This window comes from Puma concolor, chromosome C2, assembly GCF_028749965.1.
Source record: "Puma concolor isolate L17-30 chromosome C2, mPumCon1.1.hap2, whole genome shotgun sequence".
Classification (NCBI taxonomy): Eukaryota; Metazoa; Chordata; class Mammalia; order Carnivora; family Felidae; genus Puma; species Puma concolor.
Genome location: NC_141675.1, coordinates 64234157 through 64257155, shown reverse-complemented (window position 1 = coordinate 64257155; position 22999 = coordinate 64234157). Strand labels below are relative to the sequence as shown.

Below are 22999 nucleotides of genomic sequence, written 5' to 3'. Positions count from 1 at the left end.
TGATGAATGGCTTTTACATTCCTGTATGAATGACACCTGCTGGGAACATAAGGCATACTGTGAATGAGTATCAAGGATCAAGAACCAGCCTGTGGAGCCTGTCAGAAGTCCAAGCTGCAGACTGACAGGATGGCAGGTAACTGAAATTGCCTAGTGTTTCCCAGTCCTGTGTTTCATTCCCCACAGGTCACCGGGACTTTGGTTTTCGCTGTCGTCACAGCTGCACTGGGTTCCTTCCAGTTTGGATATGATATTGGCGTGATCAACGCACCTCAAGAGGCAAGTGAAACACGTACAATTCAATTCTCTTTTTGGCGATTTCTGTCAGTGACTGAAAGATCTGTGTTCCTCATACACAGAGATAAAGTGTGCCCACGTGGAGAACACAGGGTAATCCCAGCATTCTGTCAGGCACCATGTGCGTGGTTTCAGAGCTGATAACTTGGCCTTGACTCCTCTATCACCCTCACAAAGAAAGAAAGGGCAATAAACAACTCCTGATCTCTGACTCTGCTGTTTGCTGAGCTCACAGAAAACTCTAGCCAGAATACCACATGCCTATTGATGTTGTTTTTAAAAACTGAAGAGCTTATTGCAGCCTTGATTCAGAGCCCCCCGCCATATGTGAGTGGAAAAATGAATGAAAAATGCCAGGGAATAAGAGGAAGCAATAGAAGGATTTTAGTGCACTAACTTTTACTGAGCACCAACTCACTGTGCATCGGGCACTTTAACATATGTTCTCCCTAGTTTGACCTCTAAAAACCTTATTATACCCAATTCTAGGTCAGTTGAAAACCTTTAGGAACCTTAACACTAAAAACATCCTAGTCCTTCCTCCTACTTCTGTCTCCCATAGCTAATTCAAAGAAAAATAATATGAAACTATTTAATAATAGTCAAGAAGTCCAATAAAAATTTGGATTTTCTCCATAATAACTATTTGGATGGGTATTTTTTTTAATATTGAATAATTTCTATAACTTTTCTCATTTATTTTGTGCATCCCTACTCTGGTATCCAATGAATAAATAGGAGAGGGCTGTCATTTTTCTCAGCTCCCACGGCTTGTAAGTGGGGAAACCAGGAATTCACCCCCCTTGCTCTAATGAAGGCTGTCGGGTCATTTAGGTCAGGATTGATGTCTCATTCCTCTTCCTGTCATTGGCATAACGGGGTTCAATAAAGTGTTCCATGAGTAAAGAAAGAGAGGAGAGAAGGTGGGGGGAAGGAGTGGCAGAAGGTGAAAGTGCAAGCATTTGTTGGGTGCCTTCTATGAATAAATCATATTTCATCTGCTTCTCTTACAATGTTGGGCTCCATGGAAAATATGTGCTGGCCACAGATATGGTCAACAATAAATAAATCTACCTGTGATCGTATGTATAGAATATACAACCCTGGAAGGGCTGCTCCTTGGACCAGAAGATGTGCTTTGGTCAGGTGCCGCATAATATTCTCATGGGTGTGATGGTCTTGCCAAGGGTGAGAGATTTAGATGATAATGCTGAGGGTCATGGCTTTTTTTCTGAGTGATGACCACTCATGCCAATTTACCAGTCTTCTTGAAATTTGGTTCAACATCACCATAATTCAGAATCAGCAAGCCTCTTTTTTGTGGAAGATCTTTTCACATTCTATTTAAACCATCCTCTCCAGGGAAGGAGAGGGGAAATTAGTCTAAGGTTTCCCCTCCTTCAATCCAAGTCCTAGAGCCAGACTTGAAAACAGGATCCCCGACTGGCATCCGGCTTAGTGCCTTATCTAGAGCCCCTCTTTTCTGTGTTTAACAAGCCACTTAAACACCATTATAGAACAATAATCATTCAGCTTCATTTGTTTTTGTTAGTGGGATGACATTTGGCATTATTTTAGGGTATTTTAGAGTCACACTTTTTTATGATTATAAAAAATTATACAGGGGCACCTAGGTAGCTCAGTTGGTTAAGCGTTTGACTTGATTTCAACCCAGGTCATGATCTCATGGTTCATGAGATCGATACCTGAGTAGGGCTCTGCACTGACAGCACAGAGCCTGCTTGGGATTCTCTCTCCTCTCTCTCTGCCTCTCCCCCCACTTGCCCACACGTGCACATGCACACACTCTCCTTTTCTCTCTCTCAAAAGAAATTAAAAAAGAAAAACAAAAAGCTAGACATACCTGTTACAGAAAGTGTTAGAAACAATCATCTATAATTATTCTACCACATAGAGCAAACAGCTGAGAACATTTTGGATGTTTCCTTCTAGCCTTTTTTCTATGTATATTATCCCTATAGAGTGGTCTGCTAATGAGGTAATGTCATGGTCAGACTTCTTTTATCATAAGAGGACGTCACTTCCCTCCCTCACTCAGTTGACTTTACCACATAGGGCTTTACCCTATGACTGTCAACCTAGTCAGTTGTATTCCAGGTCCTTGTCAGAGGTCCTCCCAGACCACTCAATAGTGACCAAATCATCACTGAGAGGAAGGACAAAGAAGGAAGCCTGAAGGCTGTGCCTTTACTAAATTATATTTTAGTAGGATCTTTGCCTCTTCAGAAACACATGATAAAATAATGGTGCTGTGAAATTTAGTTCTGAGAATTGTTCATTGTATTACACACCAAATTCTGTGGGGACCCAGAGGAAAAAAATTCCTTCAGGTCCCAACACCTTCTGAGGGGCCACTGAGTTGTTTTTATCTTTGAAACTCATCAGGATACAGGATTGTTTTCTTTGAGCTGGCTGCCAGGAAGTTTATTGCTAAATTTATAGCATACTTCTAGCAAAGATACAGCACCTAGTCTTTTTAGCCTGCAGAATATTTTCCATTTGAATAGGTGCTTGCATTTAAAACTTAAAGAATTTTATATAAAAATACAGATTTCTGGTTTCTTTCCATTTATTTATTTATTTATTTATTTTGAGAGAGAAAGAAAGAGAGAAAGCAGGGGAGGGGCAGAGAGAGAGAATCCCAAGCAGAGAGAATCCCACACTGCCAGTGCAGAGCCCGATTCAGAGCTTGAACTCACGAACCAAGAGTTCATGACCTGAGCCGAAACCACGAATTGGATGATTAACTGACTGAGCCACCCAGGCACCACAAGATTTCTGGCTTCTTTTTAAGAATTAAAGGTCATGAAACACTAGTCTCACATTTGCAGCTTCCTCCTTTAGGTGAGGCAAATGCTTTCCAGTGCTATAACCTTGCCCACTTACTATTATAGTCTCAATAGTAGAGACTGTATTTCAGTTCTCCTAGCTATCAAGGTTCTCCTTCACTTATTTGTTGCTGCCTAGTTCCTGTAGGCACTGGAATTTGCGACCTCTGTTTTACAGGATATGGTCAACTGTAAATAAATCTATCTGTGACTGCATGTATATAACACACATAACTGGGATGACACTTTTAAATACCTAACCAACATTCTAAAGGAAAAACAAACAAAAAATGTATAGAGTATTTGAGATGTTGGAGCTATTTTTCTTTATTTTATTTCCCCAGGTAATAATATCCCATTATGAATATGTTTTGGGTATTCCACTGGAAGACCGAAAAGCTATCAACAACTATACTATCAACAGTACAAATGACCTGCCCACAATCCCATACCTAAGGGATTCAACACCAACCTCTTTGGCGGAGGAAGAGACTACAACATCTACTAGCCTCATCACCATGCTCTGGTCCTTGTCTGTGTCTAGCTTTGCAGTTGGTGGAATGATTGCATCCTTCTTTGGTGGGTGGCTTGGAGACCAGCTTGGAAGGTAGGCAAGTTTCATAAATAAGCATAAACATGGAAACTAGTATTTGGAGTTTGTTAAGACTTTGTTTAGGAAGAAATCATCTTTCCTTTTGTGGAATAGTTTAGAAGTTGTTTTTTGTTTGTTTGTTTGTTTGTTTGTTTGTTTTTCAATTCATGACCCTATCAGTTAGGTTGGTTTTAGACTGAATAATGGAGAAAGCTCTTGCCCTAGTCTGCTTATTGTGGAGGCATTCATAGCAAAACTGAATTTGGTGTGTATTTCCACAGAAATGCTTTGATTCTCTAAATTCATTAGTTTTAAAAATATGTTAAGAAACCACTACACAAATGGTTAACTCAAGAACTATGGAAAAGCCAAGAGTGAAATTTTTAACCAGGGAATCCATTGTTTGCTTCACCAAATCACTCCATTTCTCAGACCCCCAGTTTTTCATTTTCTTTTTTTTTTTTTTTAAATCTTTTTTTTTTCAACGTTTATTTATTTTTGGGACAGAGAGAGACAGAGCATGAACGGGGGAGGGGCAGAGAGAGAGGGAGACACAGAATCGGAAACAGGCTCCAGGCTCCGAGACATCAGCCCAGAACCCGACGCGGGGCTCGAACTCCCGGACCGCGAGATCGTGACCTGGCTGAAGTCGGACGCTTAACCAACTGCGCCACCCAGGCGCCCCTCATTTTCAAATTACAATTTGGCATTTGGATCAGTCAAGTCCTAAGGTCAAACCAATATCCCTAACTCTCAGTTGCCCAATACAGTTGGCCTGGGTTTCTTGCTGCTGCTACTGCTATGTCAAAGCCCGAACCAGAGATGAAACAAATAGTGTCTCCATTTCTTTACTCTAGTTTTTACCAGGTGTTTTGGATTTAAAACATCACAGGAACTCCTTCAGACTCAAATTTCTTTCATTTAGTCATGTGACATACTAAGTTGGGATTCTGCCCCCACCCCCAGAGAGAGGAAATAAAATCAGAAAAATCAGAAAAATCAAATGGTTGGGTTTTTTTTAGATTTATTTTCTACTTTTTGAGGCCACCTTTTGTTTATTAATTATATTTTTTCTTTTTTTTTTTTCAATGTTTATTTATTTTTGGGACAGAGAGAGACAGAGCATGAACGGGGGAGGGGCAGAGAGAGAGGGAGACACAGAATCGGAAACAGGCTCCAGGCTCTGAGCCATCAGCCCAGAGCCCGACGCGGGGCTCGAACTCACGGACTGCGAGATCGTGACCTGGCTGAAGTCGGTCGCTTAACCGACTGCGCCACCCAGGCGCCCCTAATTATATTTTTTCTGATGATAAAAATAAATATGCAAATATGGACAATTTAGAAAATGCAAAAATCTTTAAAGATGTAAATGATATAGGCATCTATTTTAGTAATTCTGGATTAAAATTAATTTAGTTTTTTAAATTCCTACTTTAAATTATAATTTTATCTCTCTGGTTATTAAAGTACTGAAAATTTCTTCCTCTTGCACTGGAGATTTTATATAACAAGACTGTAAGAAGTTTTCTTAAATACTGAATAGCCTAATAACCTAAGTTTTATTCTTGTTCTTATTTGAAAGGGACATTCCTCTACCATAAAAGAGTCAGTTTCTCACATTTTTCTCAGTTTACACGTGTTTAGCTGAACTTAGAATCCATAAGTTACAGGGTTCATAAACTGACTTAAATTGTTTAAAAAATTAAATAATTTGAATTTGAACCAAATTGGTTTAAGCAGTAATTGGAAATTTTTCTAGATTATTTCTAAAATAAATAAAATTACCCAAAGTTAAATTTTATAATATGAACCAAACAATTATTTCACCAGCTACTGATATTTTCTACCTTTTCCCATTCTTAAAGAAAAAATTTAAGGGGCACTTGGCTGGCTCAGTTGGTGGAGCCTGTGACTCTTGATCTTAGGGTCATGAGTTCAAGCCCCAAGTTGGGCATGAAGCTTACAGAAAGAAAGAAAGAAAGAAAGAAAGAAAGAAAGAAAGAAAGAAAAGAAAGAGAATTTAAGTCCTTATTGTCATCTCATTTAGAGATGAGATTCTGACAGGTCCAGTGACATACTCTAAAACATTTATTTCAGGTCCTACTGAAGGAAACAGATGCATGCCCTCTCAAGTCTTAGAATTTAGCATCAACAATGATCATACCCCAAAACCATGTCAAATGATTATTTATCAAATGACTTATGGCAAACTAAAAGTGATGCTTCTTCCAGCTCTCAGTAGAAAAATGATTCTCCATGAAAACAGCCACAAATTAATAATTTTAACATCAAAATTAAGACAAAAGGGTTCAGTCTCTCCTATAAAACTATTTTTCTAGAAGAGTCACTGATAAATGCCATGATTTTCCTTATTGACCAGGTCGTTGCTCCATCAGTTAAAAATAAATAAATAAAAATGTGTATTTCTATTACTGTTTTAAAAACTCTTTCCTTGTAATTGTGAAAAGGGTAATAAATGTCTGTGGCCACTGTTTTATAGATTTGGCTTCTCAGGGTCAATTTTTCCAGAGGCTGTGTTCTGAAAATTTAATTACAAGGATATGGTGGAGGAGACCATGATCTGTGCAATCAATCCATGCTACCATAAGTAGTTGTACATAAGGTGTACATACCTTGCATTTGAATACACTCTTTCTTTTATATAAACAATGGAACTCACTAAAACCATACATTAACCTCTCATTTCACACAGATCAACTCCCAGCTCTGTCACTTAATAGTTGTGTGAAAATGAACGAGTTACTTAGGTCTTCTAAGATGTTTCCTCCTCCATCTACAATGTAAGAAAAAAATAATACCTCACTCGTAGCATCATTACGAGGATTACATGAGAACATACACAGAGGTTTATCACAATGCCCAACACATAGTAAGCAAGCCCTGAATGTAGCCTTACTGTGATGCCGATGGTGATGATGATGATGATGATGAAGATATCGATGATGACAGGATGACAGTGATAACGCCTACGCTAACAGGAATATTTAGAGCAAAATTTAAAGAAATATAGTTAGAAATATATTTCTTTCTCCCTGATTCAACAATGTCATGTATTTTTAGATTATTCATTCTTGGCCATTTCTCCTGTCTGAGCAGAAGTTAAAATCCTCTAAGTTGTACAAAGTGCTCTAGCATCCCTTGGTGGTTAAGGAAGAGGGACTTAAGAGCAATCTGGCACCAAAAGTACTTTCAGGCTATCTCTTTTAAGAATTTTTCGGGGCGCCTGGGTGGCGCAGTCGGTTAAGCGGCCGACTTCAGCCAGGTCACGATCTCGCGGTCCGTGAGTTCGAACCCCGCGTCGGGCTCTGGGCTGATGGCTCGGAGCCTGGAGCCTGTTTCCGATTCTGTGTCTCCCTCTCTCTCTGCCCCTCCCCCGTTCATGCTCTGTCTCTCTCTGTCCCAAAAATAAAATAAATAAACGTTGAAAAAAAAAATTTAAGAATTTTTCTGCCTAATAGAATATTCTCCCTAATAGAATATACGACTAGCCAGCTAATAACAATTTTCTTAAGGTCAATTATTGAATCTGTTTGTCTTCTGTCCTTGTGTAAAGAAAAGGCACTTCACAGAGAAATATCCCTGTCTTGTTCTGCTCTGCAGCTCTGAAGTTGGTCAGCTCTAAATCACTGTTTTCCTTCCCTTTGAGTAGTTGACAATTCACATATATTGTTTTTCTATTACTGCTCTAATGAGTTACCCTAAACAGTGGCTGAAAACAACACAAATTAATTTTCTTACAGTTTTGGAGGTTAGAAGCCCAAATTCAGTTTCATTTAGCTGAAGCCAAGGTGTCAGCAGTGCTGGTTCCTTCTATTTTTTTTTTAATTTACTTTTTATTTTTTATTAAGTTTTTTTTTAATATATGAAATTTATTGTCAAATTAGTTTCCATACAACACCCAGTGCTCATCCCAAAAGGTGCCCTCCTCAATGCCCATCACCCACCCTCCCCTCCCTCCCACCCCCCATCAACCCTCAGTTTGTTCTCAGTTTTTAAGGGTCTCTTATACTTTGGCTCTCTCTCTCACTCTAACCTCTTTTTTTTTTCTCCTTCCCCTCCCCCATGGGTTTCTGTTAAGTTTCTCAGGATCCACATAAGAGTGAAAACATATGGTATCTGTCTTTCTCTGTATGGCTTATTTCACTTAGCATAACACTCTGCAGTTCCATCCACGTTGCTACAAAAGGCCATATTTCATTCTTTCTCATTGCCACGTAGTACTCCATTGTGTATATAAACCACAATTTCTTTATCCATTTATCAGTTGATGGACATTTAGGCTTTTTCCACAATTTGGCTATTGTTGAGAGTGCTGCTATAAACATTGGGGTACAAGTGCCCCTATGCATCAGTACTCCTGTATCCTTTGGGTAAATTCCTAGCAGTGCTACTGCTGGGTCATAGGGTAGGTCTATTTTTAATTTTTTGAGGAACCTCCACACTGTTTTCCAGAGTGGCTGCACCAGTTTGCATTCCCACCAACAGTGCAAGAGGGTTCTCATTTCTCCACATCCTCTCCAGCATCTATAGTCTCCTGATTTGTTCATTTTGGCCACTCTGGCATGAGATGATATCTCAGTGTGGTTTTGATTTGTATTTCCCTGATGAGGAGCGATGTTGAGCATCTTTTCATGTGCCTGTTGGCCATCCGGATGTCTTTTTTAGAGAAGTGTCTATTCATGTTTTCTGCCCATTTCTTCACTGGATTATTTGTTTTTCAGATATGGAGTTTGGTGAGCTCTTTATAGATTTTGGAGACTAGCCCTTTGTCCGATATGTCATTGGCAAATATCTTTTCCCATTCCGTTGGTTGCCTTTTAGTTTTGTTGATTGTTTCCTTTGCTGTGCAGAAGATTTTTATCTTGATGAGGTCCCAATAGTTCATTTTTGCTTTTAATTTGCTTGCCTTTGGGGATGTGTCAAGTAAGAAATTGCTGTGGCTAAGGTCAGAGAGGTCTTTTCCTGCTTTCTCCTCTAGTGTTTTGATGGTTTCCTGTCTCACATTCAGGTCCTTTATCCATTTTGAGTTTATTTTTGTGAATGGTATAAGAAAGTGGTCTAGTTTCATTCTTCTGCATGTTGTTGTCCAGTTCTCCCAGCACCATTTGCTAAAGAGACTTTTTTTCCATTGGATACTCTTTCCTGCTTTGTCAAAGATTAGTTGGCCATACATTTGTGGGTCTAGTTTGGGGGTTTCTATTCTATTCCATTGGTCTATGTGTCTGTTTTTGTGCCAATACCATGCTGTCTTGATGATTACAGCTTTGTAGTAGAGGCTAAAGTCTGGGATTGTGATGCCTACTGCTTTGGTCTTCTTCAAAATTACTTTGGCTATTTGGGGCCTTTTGTGGTTCCATACAAATTTTAGGATTGCTTGTTCTAGCTTCGAGAACAATGCTGGTGCAATTTTGATTGGGATTGCATTGAATGTGTAGATAGCTTTGGGTAGTATTGACGTTTTAACAATATTTATTCTTCCAATCCATGAGCACGGAATGTTTTTCCATTTCTTTATATCTTCTTCAATTTCCTTCATAAGCTTTCTATAGTTTTCAGCATACAGATCTTGTACATCTTTGGTTAGATTTATTCCTAGGTATTTTATGCTTCTTGGTGCAATTGTGAATGGGATCAGTTTCTTTATTTGTCTTTCTGTTGCTTCATTATTGGTGTATAAGAATGCAACTGATTTCTGTACATTGATTTTGTATCCTGCAACTTTGCTGAATTTATGTATCAGTTCTAGCAGACTTTTGGTGGAGTCTATCAGATTTTCCATGTATAATATCATGTCATCTGCAAAAAGTGAAAGCTTGACTTCATCTTTGCCAATTTTGATGCCTTTAGGGCTGGTTCCTTCTAGATGTTCTGAGGGAAAAACTCATTTCCATGCCCTTTTCCAGCTTCCAGTGGTCACCTATATTGCTTGGTTTGTGGCCCCTCACTCAATCTTCAAAGCACATTACTCCAATCTTACTTCTGTCATCACATTATCTTCTCCTCTGCTGTCCTCTTATAAGAATACTAGTGATTCTATCACTGGGTCCACCAGAATAATCCAAGGTAATCTCTTTATCTCAGTGTCCTCGATTTAATCATGCCTGCAAAATCCCTTTTATTATATAAGGTAACGTATTGCCAGGTTCTGAAGATCAGGATGTGGACTCTTGGAGGATATTATTAAGCCTATAGTTGTGGGCACTCACTGAAGAATAAGACTACATAGTTTTACTCTCCAGAAAAAAAAAAAAATCTCCTTGGCATTAAAGATACTTGCTTAGAAAAAGCTCACCTATTCAAATTTGAAACATTGACATAGAATATAACAAGGTGCTGACATTTGTTTGTGGCACAAATATTTCCACACCTACCCATTTAGATTCTTTTATTGTCCTTATCATCATCTACTGAACTTTAAAGAAGGTTTTCGTGCCCCAATTTTCCATTTAATGGGAGTAAAAGTATCAGATGTCTGCAAATGTTAATTTTCATATGATTAATTTTGAAAATGATATTTTTGTTACTATTGTCAACTTGATTACATGTTTTACATTGGTTGACACTAATTCATTGATTCTGGAAATATGACATACTATGTCAAAATAAGAATAATTATAATTCTCTTTGATAAGGCTTAAAGTCAAAGTATATTTTAATTTATTTCCAAGTAATTCATGTTAAAGGAAATTTAACTCTGAAAGTTCCTTACATGACCTACATCAACTAAAAATGTGCACCATTAAGAAAGAAAGGAAGGAAGGAAGGAAGGAAGGGTGGAAGGAAGGAAGGAAGGAAGGGAGAGAGAGGAAAGAAAGAAGAAAGAAAGAAAGAAAGAAAGAAAGAAAGAAAGAAAGAAAGAGAAAGAAAGAAAGAGAAAGAAAGAAAGAAAGTCATAAGTTACAACTACAGTGTTGAATATAGCTATCAACAGGCAATTATTCCTTACAGCAATCAACTTGAAGAAAACTTAATTATTTATTTTTATTTTTAATTGTATCTGTATTCTTTTTTTTTAAAGTAAGCTCCACCCCCAATGTAGGGCTTGAACTCCTCACCCTGAGATCAAGAGTCACATGTTCTACCAACTGAGCCAGCCAGGTGCCCTCTTGAAGAAAACTTAATTCATTAATTGTTTGAAAAAGTTTCAGAAGTATTATCTTAAAGCAAATCAGTCATCACCACAATTGAATCATCTCTATTAAAATGTGGAGATCATGTGCATGAAACTCAGATTTTCTCATTATAAACATTAATCGTTAATGCTTTAGACAACAGATAAATCAAACTAGCAGTCATGGTTTAAGATCCCCAACTAGCTGTTTCAGCAAAATTAAAATAACTGCTCTTAGGTAAATACCTTAGCATACTCTGAGGGCAAATAATTTTATCAAGTTTTGATGCTGAACTTATAATCCTTGCTTTTTAAAATTTCAGAATCAAAGCCATGTTGGTAGCAAATGTTCTCTCATTAGCTGGAGCTCTCTTGATGGGGTTTTCCAAACTGGGACCATCTCACATTCTTATAATTTCAGGAAGAAGCATATCAGGACTCTATTGTGGTAAGTCATACATGTGCATGTGCTCGCGCGCACACACACACACACACACACACACACACACACATCTGTCTGAAAAATTCTAACGGCAGATGTGATAACATGCAGGGAAGTTTTTGAGCCTAAGGTGGCGTCACAAAAGGGAAAGGCAATAGCATGAAATTGAAGTCCAGAGTCAAGCAGGTTTGGGACCAGTAAGTGGGAGTTGTGAAGCTATCTTCTTGCTCATGGCAGTTTCTAGTGGTATCATCTCAGATAAATTATTTAACTCTTAGTTTCATTATCTGTTAAACGAAGGAGATAATATCTACCATGTAAGGCACTTGTGAGAATACATGTAAATGTTCAGCATAGGATCTGACTACAGCAAGCTGCCAAGAAAAGCTAGCTGTCGTTATCGCTTCTGTTGTGCGGGAGACAGTAGCATGCTTCTACACCCGCAACCCCCAACTCAGCTCTTCGGGCCTATTTGGCCACTTATGTCTCTGTCTCTCCTTTCTGGAAAGACCTTGACACTCGGGTCCATCTCTCAGACCACATTCCCTAGCCATTGGATTCCAGACATGGTTGGGTGAAGCATTACAGTGACGGTGACCATAAGGAGAGGGAGTCACGCAGCAGCAGATGATTGAAGAGTTCACAATGGATGAAGGATGCTCCCCCTGTGAGCCTCACATCTGAATATCTGGAATGACTAGTTCTGGGAAACAGCTTTTCAAACTTTTAGAGGTTTCAAACTTTCAGAAGCAAATTTAACCAGCAGGGGTGTGAACAAAGGGAGGATCACTTAATCTCTACAATAGCCAAATCTTTAGCTTCTCAGTGCAAGTGAAGCCCTGATTCTGGTGGTTTGGAGCCAAGGTTTTACATTGTCCCAAATCATAGCTGCCTTTCAAAGCACTAATATTCACTGGGGCTGGGGGCGTGGGAGGAGGGGACGTGCAAGTGCACAAAATGATGTATAAAATGTTTACATTTACTTCGAAAGAGAAAAGACTATATAGTTTCATGTGTCTTCAATGATCAGGTAAAACAAAAGTCTAAAATATCCATAAGTTAATAACTTAATTAAAAGTATTTTTTTGTTATTTTCAATGTTAATATAAATAGCTAAAAGTTAAGATAGCTTTATCAAGGTGAAGAGTCAACCCACATGTGGCAAGATTTAGATTCAGCATGTATCAATTCTGGCACTATCTCAGCCTGGCCTTAGATATATTAACTGAACCTTCTGTAAAATGCAAATAATAACACTATTGAGGAGGCCCAAATCATGATTCTTCTTTCTTCTCTCTCCAATTTTTAACATACAGTAGGAAAAAAATCACAAATATTTCGGCAAAATTGAAAAGAAATGCTGTCAACATTGTGGACACTAGCACAGCCAAGTAACTTGTACTCCCCAACTAGCTTTTAAAATTATTCCTGGTCCTGTTCTGAGCATTAAAATTGCTAAAAATAATAGGAAATACATTTGGACTTTAAATTTGTGTCACTTCAGGCCTGTGAGCTTATCTACATTATTATGTTCTTGAGATATAAAGGTAAGTATTACACAGAGAGTACAGCCTGGAATAGAGCCAAAAAAAAAAAAAAAAAAAAAAAAGGTTTTCTTCTTATTTAAGATCAACAGACCACACAATAGAGTCACATGTAAATGTCATCCAAAATTTAGATGCCATTTCAATCATGCAACTGTTCATGTGAGACCTTAGAACGATTTAAAGCACTAAAAGAAATATCAAAAGTTTCCAAATGCATCTTTTACAAAAAAACCATACATTTCCATTTTATAGACAATCTCTCTAAGAGGAAGACTAACAAATATTATTTTTAAATTCTTAAGAAAATGCCAAACATCTCATTCAGCCTTGCTTATTAATAGTGTCTGACCTTCCTGTGCACTCAGCAAATGGCTGGATACTCTGGCAGCTACTGCAACATGGCCAATGACATCTGCATTTAAGAAAGCTATAGAAGCCAGAATTGCCTAGTGCTTTTCAAATTTTTTGTATTCCTTTAAGCACCAAAATCTTTTCTGAAGCCCATTTTGGGAGAGAATAAAGAAGATGGGTTGCTCTGATTGGAAAAATGGAGGAAGAGCCCCTGAACCCCTTAACCTCTCCCACCTCTCCACACCCCTGCTCATCACTTTAACAGTGATCTTGAGGCACTTGCACGTTGTGGACACTCAGGGCTTGTAGTTCTCATGATAATGCTCTGTTGCACTGTGATCCCAGGTAAACTCTTTTTGAAGTGAAAAGGTTGGCCTACATATGTGCTCATTTCCTTTCGCACCAGGAGTTTGGATTCAGAATATTATTAAAGCATTTTTTCGTCTCTTTTCTGAAGACAACTTAAGGCCTTATGATGTACAGTCCATTTTAACATGGTTTTAACTAAATAAGGCAGTGCTATGAGTGATTGCCAAATCCACGACTCATCAGTTCCTTCCATTCCTATATTCAACTACAACTTCATCTGGAGTCTTCTCAACAAATATTTTTTGCATCAACTGTGTCTAAGACTGGGGACGAGGGCTCTTCCTTCCAACAGACTCTGAAAGGGACTTTTAGTCAGGATACTGACCATACTTAAACCAAATTACTGTTATTGAGATAGTCCCAGCTGCACTTGCATTCACATTTATGTTCATGTTTTATGCAGGGCTAATTTCAGGCTTGGTTCCAATGTACATTGGTGAAATTGCTCCGACCACACTCAGGGGCGCCCTTGGCACACTTCACCAGCTGGCCATTGTCACAGGCATTCTCATTAGTCAGGTAAAAACTGGATCCCCTACTTCACCCATCCTCTATCCAACTTCTCCCTCCCTGACAGTCCACTCTCACTGTAGACCAACACAAAGGAAAAAACCAGTTCCACCAGCGGGAGTAGAGATGCTGTAGAGACTTAAGCTTTTTATGTCAAAGCTAAATGATTAGTACACCACTCCTCAATTCTCCCCTTGGATCTCTGGTAGGATTGGCACTAGAGATGACCCAGCATGCCAGATCTTGAACTTCTGGAGCTATTGTAGAATTAAATTATTCTGTTTAGATTTCAAAGAATAGGAAACTTCACATTTTTTTACTGCTTGGGTTTCCTTTGTTTTGAGCATTTTACCTGGAAAATTAATATGTATATGATTATCATAGCAGTTTTTCGTTCAGCCAGCTCTATCCTTCCCTTCTATCCCATGGACCTCAGAGTCTTCAGAGCCCCTAGCCTACGACTATCCAGGGGGTAAACCACTGCAATAAGAATGACAAAATGGGTTCCCATTATAATAATTGTTCTATCTATGGAATACCATTTTATTTAAGTTCTGGGTACTCTAAGAAGAAATTTTTTAATGTCCAAAGTTTACACATGATTTTTGGTGTTGCTTTAGATGTCAAATGTGTTCTTAAAAGTTTGGTTGTTTCCCATCCTAAATGGCCCATATGAGTTAATGAAAACAAACCTAAGTGAACTCTTTGTAAAACAAATAGTCTCTAATTCAGTTAAGGTAGGACACAATATTAATAGTTTCTGTTTGAGCATACTTGAATCCAAGTTGTCAGGGAATACTATTTTTGTAGGTTTATTTATCTGTTTTAGAGAGAGATAGAGAGGGAGCACAAGTGGGGAAGGGGCAGAGAGAGAGGGAAACACAGAATCCGAAGCAGGCTCCAGGCTCTGAGCTGTCAGCACAGAGCCCGACACGGCCTCGAACCCACAAACCATGAGATCGTGACCTGAGCCCAAGTCAGACGCTTGACGAACTGAGCCACCCAGGTTCCCCACCAGGGAATACTATTAAACAGTCAATGTGCTTTTTCAACAAATAGTTGCAGAAAGCAGACCCAACATGTTGTGCACCTGCTATGTTTCCTCCCTGCCTCTTCAGATTGTCGGCCTGAACTTCATCTTGGGCAGTCATGAGCAGTGGCATATCCTGCTTGGTTTGTCTGCTCTGCCAGCCATCCTCCAGTCTCTGCTGCTCCTCTTCTGTCCTGAAAGCCCCAGATACCTTTACATCAAGTTGGATGAGGAAGTCAAAGCAAAGAAAAGTAAGTCTGTGGGTGGGTTTTTTTCCCCCTTCCTATTGTTTTGGAACTAGCAGATAATGAAAAGCAGTGAGCATGAATGTTTACTGATCAAATTGGTACCAGAGCTTTCCAAATGAAGTCAGTGATTACATGTAAGAACAATGTGAAAGATCACCTCAATATGACTCATGCATGCCATTTCAAACCCATAAACACTCGAGCCCAAATGGGAAACCCACATGCAGGGTATTGGACTTAACCAGAGGTTTCTAAAAGACCTTTACTTGCATTACGCTTCTATGATAATAAAGATCATAGTTTTCTTTGTCATTAGATGAAACCAAATGTGCTTTTAAAAATTTTAAAACAGGATTTAATTTAACAAAAAGAATGTCCAACACCCATGCTGTAAAGCAATAGAAAGAGCTATGCAGATCTGTAACTCTTTCAAAAACATAATAAAAGTAAATTTACTTTTGTTTTGACCTGAGTTGTGTCAACCTGATCATTTTGGGGGACAGGCTTGAAAAGACTCAGAGGAAGTGATGATGTCACCAAAGACATCACTGAGATGAGAAAAGAAAAGGAAGAAGCATCAAGTGAACAAAAAGTCTCCATAATTCAGCTCTTCACCAATTCCAGCTACCGACAGTCTATTATAGTGGCATTGATGCTGCATATGGCCCAGCAATTTTCTGGAATCAATGCGGTAAGTTTAAGAATACCCCCTAACTCTAAAAGCAAATTGAATGAAATAGGGAAAGAAAAGGATGTAAATTTAAATAGCTAAAAGACATTTTAAAATGTTGACATCACATTTCACTACAATAAACATATAATGAGTGAGCATTAATTTTCTTTGTTTCGCTTCGTCTACTTTCTAAAATTGGCATAGAATTTTTTTAAACGTCAACGACAATCACTGGTTCTGTGTGTCCACTAAGATGGAAGGTTAAAGGCAAAATTCACATTTAATACAAAAGAAGGAAAAGGAGAATAACTGTGAAAAAAAAAAAACCCACCTGAATTACAAGGGGCTTCTAGACTTGAGAACCAAATTTAGGATTTCTGATGGCTTAGGAAAAAGGAGCCTGTGGTTCCCTTTATCTATTTAAATGAAGTATACCAGGTAGCCAGGTGCAAAGAAATTTCCTGCCATCCAAGAAACTTTCACTCTATTTATGGAGACAGCATACAAAATAAACAATAGAGTGAACTGATATGATATGGGTGAGTGAGGGTAGTAGATAAGACATGATTGAAAAACATACTGAATATTAAACTAGCTAGCTTTTAGGTTTTGAACTGAAATCATTGCATTATGCAAACTAAAATTATTCTACTGGCAATTAACTACTAGAAGAAAATAATTAAGCATTTGTTAAAAAAACGAGATACAAAAAATCACTTACCCCTTTTATTGCTTTTAAAAATGCTGTTTGGGTTTCCTCTTTAATGAGCCAATCACAGATCCACAGGGGACACTTTGAGGGTGACTGATGGATGGGCAGAGCCTTGGAAGAAGGAAAGATAGTAATTCTCATCAGTTGAAGAAAAGGAGGCCTGAACCTCACTCAACAAGCTGAATACTGCTCTTCTGTCATCTCTGTTCTCCTTTAAGGAGTCAGTGATGTTCATTTTAATCTAATACTCTATAAACCTTTGGGGTTTGGAGACCAATTTTGTAGGCTTTCTCTCAGTTCTGCCTGTATATATCCAGAGGCGCAATACTTCATTTCTCCAAACCTTCCTGCTTTAGTTACTATCCCCATGCCTGACTTAGAGGCATCCAGGAAATGTGAGCCGAAGCTGTTGGGCAGCCTACAAATGTGGGATAGTGTCTAGTGTGCTGTAAGCCGCTCCTCACTGAACACAGTGGGTACAGTTCTCCTCTATCCACCCCACCCGCAGGAAGAGGTGCCAGCCAGCAGGACAGGTTAACCGGGGAAGCAGTGAGAGAGGATGACAGAATGACAGAATGGCCTAAACAAGACCACTATAAACATAAAAACATAATTAGTAAGAAAGGCTATTAGAGAGATTGTGAAGATTTCTCCATGTCCACTGAGGATTAGTGAAAAATGTTGGATTAAACGTGGTAGCAACCAGAATTCTTACACACATGGGTGAGAGTGTCAGTTGGAAAATTGTTTGCCAGTATCTGTAAAGGTGAGCACATGCATACACTATGGTCCAGCAATTCTATCCCCAGGCATAAATATGTACGTCTTTCACCAAAAGGATTATACTAGAACGTTCACAACAGCACCCTTCGCAATCGCCAATGACAACTACCTAAATACCCATCAGTAGTAGATTGGGTAATAAATAGTGGTATATTAATACAACAAAGTACTAAGCAATGATAATCAACACTGTACAAGCACACATAACCATATGGATGATCCTCACAAAGGTAATGTTGAAGCCAGATAACAAGTAATTCACACAGTATGATTCCAGTTATGGCAAGTACAAGACTAGGTGGAATTTATCATGCTGTTAGAAGTTGAAGCATTTCCTTGGGAGAATAGGGGGACATTCTGGGAGCTTCTGGAGGACTAGACATGATTTATATCTTTATCTGTGTGCTGCTTACACAGGTGTGTTCAGTTTGTGAAAATTAATTGATCTGTATACTTATGCTATGTGTACATTTTTTGTATGTATTTTATACCTTAACACAAAGTTTAAAATTTTAAGTACATATAAAAAGAAAATGCAAATTCAGAGTTTTCAGCTAAATTTAAAGAGAACTTTAAGCAATCAGGAGTTTTAAATACTAAAGATTGATAGTGGTTTCTCATCGCCCGGAAGGAGAGGACAGACAAAATCTTTAGATTGTAGGGAACATGGTTCCATAGAAACAACTAAAACTAAACAACTTAAAATATTTCTTGCTTTCAAGCCATTAGTGCCAGGATTCTTGATTAAGGCTAAACTGTTATTACTTTACAGATATTTTACTACTCAACCAGCATTTTTCAGACTGCTGGAATCAGCCAACCTGTTTATGCAACCATTGGAGTTGGTGCCGTCAACATGGTTTTCACTGCTATCTCTGTGAGTTCATACCCTAGATAAGTATGCTGCTTGTTTCTCAGTACAGAAATGGGAGAGGGGAGAACCTTGTAATCCAAAAGTGACCAATCACTTATTGTTCTATAGATGCAGAGAACCAAGTGAGTCACAAGAAGAGTCCTTTCTGCAAATAATGAACCACCAAGTATAACCGAGCAGGTGGATCACTGGTTATCCCCAGAGTAGGGATGCCAGTTAGTCACTCATTTGTGAATTAATAACTCACTTGGAACACAGAGGACTTCCTCCTTGTAAAAACACCTGGAGTCCTCCTTTGCTCTGTACTTAAATCTATTGGGATTGGTGACAGTCTGTCATTTCTATCAATATCGGGTCTTTTACCTGGGCTCCTCTCTTTCCGTGGTTGAAATTCTTTTTTTTATCCTGATGCCCTGGGGAAAATACTTAAAAAGAAAAAAAAAAAAAAAAGGTCTTCTGCAATAGATATATCTGTCTGTAACAGAATTAAACAGCCTCAGCAAATTCCTACAATATTTGGCTATTGGGCAGAGTTTCCAGAGAGCTCACAAGGCCATAACTTCCGGTGATGAGGTGATGCATAAAAGTCTGTGATATTATGAGAGACGAAGTAGAAGTGGTATAATTTGAAATGTTACTATTTTTGAAATGTTATTATTATTTTTTTCTGACAAGGGGAAAAAGTGATATAGTCTACTTAAGACCAAGTACCTTATATAAGGACTGATTCAATATCTTGACAATGATATTTAACATAAACAATTGAAGAATTAACGTAAACAAACAACAAAAAACTCCCCAAACTTCCCAACTCATGTAATTCATTCTAAGATGAGGACAACTGGGCTGATTTTTATCTTCAAATGCAGGATATTCAAAAAGTTCATGCTATTCAATGTTGGTCACAATGCTGTCTGTACTCAATATACTTTAGTCAGTTGTTTTTCTTTCTCTGCGCATGGACTTTTAACTGTTACCTTAGAATGGTCAATAAATTACAGCCCGGTTACCTAGATCAAAAAACAGATTTGTCCAGACTACATTAAACAGTGCTGGACCTTGGAAAGAGGAAAGAGAACAGATAACAAGGGAATACCAGCAGTTCTGTAGACATGCCTTTCATGATAATGCCTGTTCAAGCCAAAAGGCCACTTGAAATCGATGAAGGTCTGCTACTGGGATGTGATCCAAGGGACTACTCACATTCTTTTGTCTCCTGAGCTACGTTTGTTACAAGCCCCACTTCAAAATATTTTTTTAATATAGAGATTATGCTTAAAACATTTTATATGTAACAGGATTTGCTATGTAAAGCATCAGGTTGTCAAAATTGAGTAACCAAAACTCTAAATGCCTAATAAGGAAACTACTGCAGAATTTCATTTTTGTCTCCCCTCCCCACCAATCCAGTTGGAATAGGAGGAGTTGCTTGTTGCCTTGAAAAGTATCCTGACTATTCTGAATATACCCTCTGAGAGTTTATCCTTTTATTCTGTGAAAGATTTTGAACAGATGAGTGACATAATTTTAAAAATAAGCTCTAATCAGCTACCTAATTAACCCTCCAGGGCTAAATTTTTTAGTTACATGTATTTTTGGAAAGTTGTTTTAAGGCAGAAGAAGTACAAAAAGGATAGTCCCTAAGTCACCCAATTCCTCTCCCCCAAATTAACCAATGTGTATCCTTTCAAATACAGATATGCACGTAGGAATATGCACTGATAGGATATTAATGTTTCAGTGACTTGGAAGGGACATAATCAAACATTTTTTTTCTCTTGAATGAGTATTTGGGAAAAGAAAGATTTTCCTAACCCCATGCTGAATTATGCTTCCACATTCCATATTTTCTTCCACACTAATGGGCCGGGAGAAGAGGGCCTATAATGTTTAGAGAAAACAAAACAGGAAGAATTGTGGAGGGAATGGGGAGACAGATGGATCTAGAGGAGAAGCAGTGGCTACTAAACTCCAAGGAGGCATCCAGAACCTGTGTGACACACATTGTCTTGGGCAAAGACAAGGGTTCTGGTTAGGCAAACATCTCTAACCCCTGACCAAGTCTCACCCTGGGCCACACTCCTCCCCAACTGCTCACCTAGCCTCAAGAAATGAGTCCAACTCAGTTTCCAAGGCATGTGGTTTTAGAATTTATTATCCTATTAGTAATAATTGTTCAGAAACAGCAGAAACATAGTAAAAGCCCTCATTATTAAAGAAATGCTTCTATTTTCTTGATAGCTTTGACATGGTGTCATCAAGTCAACTTGGAAAGTTATACTGACAGAATCAAATTACATAGAGAAATGTTATGAACTTGGAAAAGATTTGTTTCACCTATTACCTTTTCAATAGTAAATGTGGGCTCTTTGCTCATTACCCTGAAGTGATTTGAAACCTGAAGATGCAATGCCTCTGAAATGAAAGGGGTTTTTGCTATAGGTGAAAACAAATGTTTCTCAGGTATTTTCAGAGCCAGAGCTCAAGGGTATTGGATTGCTATAGATTTCCTGATAGATTTATGAGCCGAGCCAATTTAGTCATCGAAGTGAGAAATTATGACATAGTTTTTTGTGTGTGATTCACCAACCTTGGCAGTATTCCAAGAAGAAGAGTCTATTTAACAAATATTGGTCTTGGCTAATTGTAAATCTTAACTATTAATTGCAAAGGTCCACAGACCCAAAGGTATCAATGACACATCTCCTGAATTAGGATAAGAAAGCACTTTAAGCTTTTGCTTCGAAGTCTTATCTTTTCAAATAGATAATTCACTTCCAGCACCAAATACATTTAGGGACACCAGAAAAATGCAGATCTGACTAATTGGTAAAGTGATCAAATTCTGTGAGTTGCCACATGAATGGCCATAATTTGACTTTATTAAGCAGTGAGAAAGTTGGATAAGAATGGTTGGCAACCCAACAGTTACATGATTTCAGGTGTCTGCAGTGCACAAAACCTTGTACTTGTAACAGGATAATTATCAAAAGATAAGTTAATGTCATTTTTTATGTAGTGTCATTTAAAAAAAATTTTTTTTTCAACGTTTATTTTTTTTGGGACAGAGAGAGACAGAGCATGAACGGGGGAGGGGCAGAGAGAGAGGGAGACACAGAATCGGAAACAGGCTCCAGGCTCTGAGCCATCAGCCCAGAGCCCGACGCGGGGCTCGAACTCACGGACTGCGAGATCGTGACCTGGCTGAAGTCAGACGCTTAACCGACTGCGCCACCCAGGCGCCCCGTGTCATTTTAAATGTATAAGAAATCTACTGGAAGAGATCCGAGAGGTACAGCCTCTTAATACTGTACTCAAGTGATAATTGTAGAGTGATGGTAAGGCCATGGCTCTTTCTCCAGAATCGCCTGTTGAAAGCAATGTGACTGAGTGAAGCTGGTATCTGTTAATTACTTCTGCTCACTGAGACCAGTTCTGCCACCTCAGGCAAGAGTCACTACCCCCACTCAGTTCCACATCTGTAAAAATGGGATTACAGAACTGCCTGTTTCCAGCTGTATAAATTAAAACGACCTCTTTGGCCATAAAAACCATTTAATTCAGTATGTTTTGAAACCTTCCTAGGTATTCCTTGTGGAGAAGGCAGGGCGACGCTCTCTGTTTCTAATAGGAATGAGTGGGATGTTTGTCTGTGCTATCTTCATGTCCGTGGGACTTATACTACTGGTAAGTGTAGATTTTGGTCCTGAGATTTTTGGTTACCATATGATAGCACTTCTATGCTCCAGGTCAAAGTGTTTTGCATGTCAAAACATTTGAGATTGATTTAGGAGATAAAGTCAGAGGAACAGCATATAATGCAAAGGAGGAATGTAAAGAAAAAGGGAACTAGTGTTTTAGGTTTAAAGACTTCAACATCACATTACTTGCAATTTATTATTGCACTTGTTACCAAGGGAGGCAGTGTCACAAAATGGTCAGAGCATAGTCTCTGGGGTCAGCCCCAATCAGGTTCTAACACTGGCTCTGCCACTTGGCTACCTGTGTGACCTAGGGCAAGTCCCAGGACCTCTCCAACCTAGCACACTCATCCACCACTTCATGGAGGGTAATGCACTCCATCTGGCAACATTGATATGAATAGGAGCGAAGGTCAATAGATTCTTGCCTTGCCTCTTTCACAGGAAAAGAGTGACTGAGAGTCATATAGAGTCCTAATCCCGAGGATTTCCTATAACAGAGTTCAAAAGATTTAAGCACGACTCAGACTAGAATAAACTTGTGTCAGACTAGAATAATTTGTAGTTATTTGCACATAAACATATCTAGAAGAGAGCTATGTCACCTCTGAACTCGATGAGAGCCTACTTAAAGGAAGAAGCTGCCAATAATCCCAGTTCCACTCTTTTTGTTTATTCCTCAGAATAAATTGGCTTGGATGAGTTACGTGAGCATGGTAGCCATCTTCCTCTTTGTCAGTTTCTTTGAAATTGGGCCAGGCCCCATCCCCTGGTTCATGGTGGCGGAGTTCTTTAGTCAAGGACCGCGGCCTGCTGCTTTAGCAATAGCTGCATTCAGCAACTGGACCTGCAATTTCATTGTAGCTCTGTGTTTCCAGTACATTGCGGT

At 38.7% G+C, this 22999-nt stretch overlaps 1 protein-coding gene and 1 long non-coding RNA gene across 5 annotated transcripts in view; one reads left to right on the top strand and one right to left on the bottom strand.

Annotated features, from left to right (window-relative positions):
* The window catches only part of SLC2A2 (solute carrier family 2 member 2), a 34364-nt gene that overhangs the window by 7439 nt on the left and 3926 nt on the right, over window positions 1-22999 (top strand). For 2 of the 3 annotated variants that reach the window (XM_025913174.2, XM_086674707.1), the window contains 9 exons: window positions 187-279; window positions 3491-3753; window positions 11194-11318; window positions 13983-14098; window positions 15208-15370; window positions 15871-16058; window positions 18308-18412; window positions 21995-22096; window positions 22794-22997. In XM_025913174.2, coding sequence (XP_025768959.1) covers window positions 187-279; window positions 3491-3753; window positions 11194-11318; window positions 13983-14098; window positions 15208-15370; window positions 15871-16058; window positions 18308-18412; window positions 21995-22096; window positions 22794-22997 — 1359 coding nt within the window. The remainder of the gene's footprint in view (window positions 1-186; window positions 280-3490; window positions 3754-11193; window positions 11319-13982; window positions 14099-15207; window positions 15371-15870; window positions 16059-18307; window positions 18413-21994; window positions 22097-22793; window positions 22998-22999) is intronic. The other variant, XM_086674708.1, reaches the window with a different exon arrangement.
* Window positions 16583-22999, bottom strand: part of LOC147577292 (uncharacterized) — a 55974-nt gene continuing 49557 nt past the window's right edge. For both annotated transcript variants that reach the window (XR_015240120.1, XR_015240119.1), the window contains exon 3: window positions 16583-16863. This is a non-coding gene — a long non-coding RNA (uncharacterized LOC147577292). The remainder of the gene's footprint in view (window positions 16864-22999) is intronic.